Here is a 6000-nt window from a genome sequence, read left to right on the forward strand (position 1 = left end):
TCAGAGTGGCAAAAAGCTTAAATGCTTACGCACTGACAATGGTGGAGAGTATGTTTCAAAGGCCTTTCAGGACTTTTGTGAGTCAAAAGGTATAAAACGTGAACTTACTGCTCCTTACAATCCTCCTCAAAATGGTGTTGCTGAGAGGATGAATAGGACCATACAAGAGAAGGTCAGAAGTATGTTGTCTAATGCACAGCTGCCAAATGGGTTTTGGGCTGAAGCTGTATCAACAGCTGTTCATCTTGTAAATAGATCTCCTATCAAGGTTTTGCAGAAGGATTCAGTGCCAGAGATGGTATGGTCAGGCAAAATGCCCTCATACAAGCATCTCAAAGTCTTTGGCTGTGAGGCATATACTCACGTTCCAAAGGAATTTAGGAACAAACTTGAGCCAAAGAGTAGAAAGTGCATCTTTCTAGGCTATGGTAATTCTGGTGAGATGGGGTACAGACTTTGAGATCCCGAATCCAGAAAGGTTGTCCGCAGCAATGATGTTCACTTTAATGAATCCAAATATCATTCTAAACCAGAGAGGGTTGAGGAGATTAGAAGAGTTGTCTTCCAAGAAGATGGACCTGCACGTGCAAGACAAAATGTCAGGGCTCAAGAGGAGCAAGGACAGGATAGAGTGGAACCACAGGTTGTGGCTGAGCCTGAGCCACCTATTGTACGTAGATCTGGACGTGTCACGCGACCTCCTGATAGGTTTGTTCCATCTATGAACTATGTCATGTTGATTGATTGCAATGAGCCTTCATGTTACAAGGAAGCAGTGCAAATGAAGGACTCCAGGAATTGGCAATTGGCCATGCAGTCAGAGATGACAGCTCTGCATAAAAACCAGACATGGAAGCTAGTTAAATTACCACGGGGCAAAAAGGCTCTACCTTGTAAATGGGTTTACAGGTATAAGATCACCGCTCATGATAGTCAGCCAAAGTACAAAGCAAGGCTTGTTGCCAAGGGCTTTAAGCAAGAACAAGGCATTGACTTTGATGAAGTCTTCTCTCCGGTGGTCAAGATGACTACATTGAGATGCTTTCTTGCATTGGTTGCCATATTAGATTTGGTGTTGCACCAAATGGATGTCAAGACAGCGTTCTTACATGGTGATTTAGATGTGGAAATTTACATGCAGCAGCCAGAAGGGTTTGTTGAGAAAGGCAAGGAAGATTGGGTATGCCAGTTGTTAAAGAGTCTTTATGGCTTAAAACAATCACCGAGGGCATGGTACCATAAATTCCACAAGTTTATGCTTTCTCAAGGCTACAAACGTAGTGAGTTCGATCACTGTCTATATACAAAGAAGGCTAAGGATGACAGTTGGCTGATCCTTATTTTGTATGTGGATGACATGTTGATTGCTGGCAAGCACTTGGAAGAAATTTCAGCTTTGAAGTCAAAGATGGCAAAATCGTTCGACATGAAAGACATGGGTGAGGCAAGTCATATACTTGGTATGCGCATTGAGAGAGACAGATCAAAGAAGTTGATTTGGTTATCTCAAACAGAGTATATTGACAAGGTTTTGCAACGTTTCAATATGGAGAAGGGAAAGGCACTGAGTGTTCCATTGCCACCATATGTGAAACTTAGCAAACAAGATTGTCCTGTGTCTGAGGAAGAACAGGCTGAAATGGATAAGATTCCATATGCGTCTGCAGTGGGTAGTTTGATGTATGCAATGATTGCTACTCGCCCAGACATTACATTTGCAGTGGAAGTAGTAAGTCGATACATGTCAAACCCAGGCAAGAAACATTGGGAGGCAGTGAAAGGAATATTGAGATACCTGAAAGCTACAAAGAGTATGCGTATATGTTATGGGAGTCAGGAGCTAAGTGTAAAGGGTTTTACAGACTCAGATTATGCAGGTGACTTAGACAACCGAAGGTCTACGTCAGGGTATGTCTTTACATTGGCTGGTGGAGCAGTATCATGGCGTTCTAGATTACAAGATTGTGTTACTCAGTCTACTACAAAGGCTGAATATGTTGCAGCATCAGAGGCATGCAAAGAATCAATTTGGCTTAATCGACTAGTAACAGATTTGGGAATCAAAGAAGAGATGTCTGTGTTATATTGTGATAGTCAAAGTGCTATACAATTGGCTCGCAATCCAATTTATCACTCAAAGACAAAGCATGTGGATGTGAAGTATCATTTCATCACGGAAATGCTCGAGGATAAGCAACTTCAGCTTGTCAAAGTTCACACCACAGAAAATCCTGTTGATCTACTTACAAAAGGACTTTCCTCAGAGAGCTTTGCGCATTTTCGCAAGCAGTTAGGTGTAGGGTAGTACATCACTTCTCTACATCTCTTGTATATTAGCTTGTATAGTAGCTTCTCTCACACTTAAAGTACCACATTGGACTTTAAGTGGGAGGTTGTTGGGGTATAAAGCCCAATGTGATCGCCCAGGTGAGTGGGCGGGCCGCCAGGTATGTACACATGTTCTTTTGTAAAAACCTAATAAGAACTCACTATGCTCTACACATTACAGTAGAGCGAGTTCACCATATCGTCGTGCTCTTCTTCTCGCGCTCTTTCTCTCGCGTCGCACTTCTGCTCGTACTCCTTCACTAGTAGTTGTACACTCCAACGGATACACCTCGGATTTGCTACTCTCAACTTTGTAACTTAGAAGAATGCCATCTTGAGCATCGGTTGCCTTTTAGAAACTTGAATTGTGGACCAAACTACGTCCAAAAATCCCCATTCGTGATCTCTGAGCACATCACGTCCGAAAATGCTTTCCAAATAATGAACTTTGAAACACATCCTATCCATAATCTGAGAAACAATAATGGATTGGTGCAATCATCCGCTACGTCTGATTGGTTGCCTGCCAGATGTATGTGCCTTGAACTCCGACCTACAGGTTCCAACACCGATAAATTGAACTCCAACACAAGGATCCAAATTAATTATACGGAGCACTGTTTGCCCCTCTCTGCCACTCACAAGCCTCTCTCTGGCTGAAGCTAGTGGCGGCAACTGCTCTTTCACTAGAAATCTGACGTCGAGGCCACTGTGGCCGCCGCCACGTGTGCCATGCCGATCTCCTATGTCAAATCTTTATTACCGTAATCTTTGTCCAGCTTGCCTTTGTCTTTGTCTATTTGTGGGTTCCTGCTTTTGCCTTTGGCTTCAAACTCTCGAGCCAAACAAAGCGTCAAGTCACAATTAGAACGGTTGTGGTTGAACCTCGTGGGTACCGAGGCAGCTAACTGAGTACCGGTACTGCCATCGTTGTCAAGCGTGCCTTTGCCTCTGTCCTCTGGCGACCTCGTCCAGTTCCTTTTGGCTTCACAATCTCAAGCTAAACAATTTGCCGGATTCCTTGAGAACTGGTCAAATCAAGGGCTGCTAACTAGATGGTGGACGATCTGCAATCCATAGCCATCTGTTGGTTTTAGTCGTGGTCGCGGGTGCTTGACCAAGGGGAGGCCATGTTGAAGTTGCAAGATCTGGACACTTGTGCTCCTTCTCGCACTCCAAGGGCCGCAGAATTCGTCCAAGCCACACAAAATCTCCCAAGCAATTCCACTTCTCTGCTACTCCCAAGCCGCTCCACAAAATTTGCTATCCCTCTCTTGATTCCTACTCTCAAGCCAAGGCTGCTCCTCAAAGCACTTGTGCTCAATTGAGCCTTCAAAACATTGTCGATCCCACGGCTGCCCACCTTTATGACAACATGTTCCTTGGGCAAATTGCGATACAAGGTCAGAGGCCGGTTGTCATTTACTGTAAAAACTTTAGCGACATGCTGTTGGCATGGAACCCACTGTTTCATGCAAGGACGAAGCATAGTGAATGAACAGCTTACAAATATCTTCCTACGCTCCCTTGGAGCATCAAAGCCACACCAATTTCAAGCGTTGCCTGGAGGTGTTGAGCTTGAGGAGGAGTATTGCAATATCAAGCTCAATGACTTCTTACTTCTTGCCTGCATTTGAATCACTAGCACAAGGTAGCAGACACAAGGATTATCAATACCACCTTACTTTTGTTGTATTTCCTACTTAAGTTTTGTAGACAAGTCTTATCATTTTGAGTCCTACTTATGTTTTGTAGACCCATCTTATCACTCTGAGTAGTGAAGAAGCAGTAGCAAATTTTCAGCCTCCATCTCTATTGTGTACTCTCTTGGTGTGTGCTCGCGTGACCACTTGTAAGAGTCAAGCTCTCTCCTTCTTTATTTCTTTACATAAATTAATCAAAATGCCAAAAACCAACTTTGGATGAAAGGAAAAAACAGAGACTCATAGTAGCCATACTTGGAGATCATGCATAGTATTGAATAGATACTACAACATTCTCATTGATGTAAATAGTCCTTAATAGTGGTATGTCTTTAACATATGCACCACCACACACACTTGAGCATGAATTAATACAAAGATCTTCATTAATTAATACAAAGGTTTCCGTGCAGAGCTGACACCATGGTTGCTTAGACATGGCACAAACTTGGGTCGTGATGAAGCTTGGCACTAAGAAAAGTGCTAAATAAATAAATTAACACGGTGCTGTTATGGCACTCGATGGAAAGAAATAACACAATATCACATGGACGCAACTTAGATGAAAATGATACACGACTTAACAACCACAAAAGCAAAGGTTAACGAAGGTGTAAATCTGTAAAACAAACAGAGCTTCACCTTATCTCCAGGTTGAGGCATTCTGCCAGAGCCCTCTCGAATGTCAAGAGCTTTGAGTCCCCCGGAACCCTCGAGCTCAGTGAATTGGGCTCTCTCGGCATATGCAGGGGAGCTCGAACTGAGGAGAGGAGCTGGGCCGAGCACACTTAGGAGCAGCATCCGCTTGCTGAAGCACATGCTGGGATTGCTGCTACTTATCTTCATGTCGACTTGCTGCTGCTGCCCATTGTCCATAAGGAGCTTGTGAGAACCAGTAGTCGCGCAGCCAACGTCTGGCTTACAAACGGAAAAACACACAATGTAAGACGCCATTGCCATAGTCCTAGGCTCGTAGCAACGTTCAACACAGTAGAGGTAACAGTTAACTGAACTTCCAGTAGAAAAACTGCCTCCTAATAAATGGCAAAACACGAAAGCTGCCCAGACCTCCTCACACAGGGTCTTCCATGAAGGCTGGGCGGTCCTCGTCACTATATGCTCTGGCTCTCTCACAGGGATCTAGGGCCCAAATTTGGGGGTGAGGGGCGAGGCGGCTTTAATCTCAGCCATTGGCTCATGCAGTGAACTAAGGGTAAACTAGGGGTGGGTGAACCGAGGGTGAACTAAAGGTGAACTAAGGGCGGGTAAACTAGGGTGTGATCATGTGCCATGTCAATATGAACAGCGACGTGCATTAGCGTGGTGGTAGGGCATTCGTGTGGCAATCGAGACGTCTTGAGTTCGATCCACACCACGCGAGGCGGGTGAACTAGGGGAGTGAACTCGGGACGCCATTTTTGCCACAAGTTCACCCTTAGTTCATCGAGTCGACGGACGACTGAGATCGCATTGCGATTTCCGCTTATGTTTCCCACCATAGATCCCCCTGGTTGGAGCCGTACCATATAGTGACGAGGCTGGGCGGTGGGATCCAAGGTTGGGAATCAGGGGACAGAGGATCGAGGTTGTCCGTGAGAGACAGTAAACTCGGTCAAAATACGTAAACTCGACACGGGTGCTAATATGGTGTGGAGGGTGAGGTGGGAGACTGACAAGGCAAGTTGATGCTAAGGTGGAGCTTGGGTATGTCGCCAGCCATGGATTTTGGAATTTCAAAGGGCGAGGGGAAGAGCGCACAAGATTGAAATGGCTTCTAAGAATGGAAAGGGCTTCATACAATCTGCGCGCCACAAGGCAAGCCTGCACACAATGAAGTTGAGCGCCCTTTGGAGCCAAGTTCTTGTGCTTTCATTCTGCTCCTGTTTTTTTTCTCCCTTCAACCTTCTGCTATGGTGATTTTTCAACCAATGTCCTATGGCGATTACCCTCCTTATTTGATGATGCCTCT

At 45.0% G+C, this 6000-nt stretch overlaps 1 protein-coding gene across 3 annotated transcripts in view; it reads right to left on the bottom strand.

The window, feature by feature from the left end:
- Positions 1–5254, bottom strand: part of LOC147436370 (FKBP-like peptidyl-prolyl cis-trans isomerase family protein) — a 66800-nt gene extending 61546 nt beyond the window's left edge. For 2 of the 3 annotated variants that reach the window (XM_086489288.1, XM_086489286.1), the window contains exon 1: positions 4674–5093. In XM_086489288.1, coding sequence (XP_086345414.1) covers positions 4674–4991 — 318 coding nt within the window. In that variant the 5' untranslated portion in view covers positions 4992–5093. The other variant, XM_086489287.1, reaches the window with a different exon arrangement.
- Positions 5255–6000: the final 746 nt, after the last annotated feature.

Source organism: Adiantum capillus-veneris, chromosome 18 (assembly GCF_014529385.1).
Source record: "Adiantum capillus-veneris isolate H3 chromosome 18, ASM1452938v2, whole genome shotgun sequence".
Lineage (NCBI taxonomy): Eukaryota > Viridiplantae > Streptophyta > Polypodiopsida > Polypodiales > Pteridaceae > Adiantum > Adiantum capillus-veneris.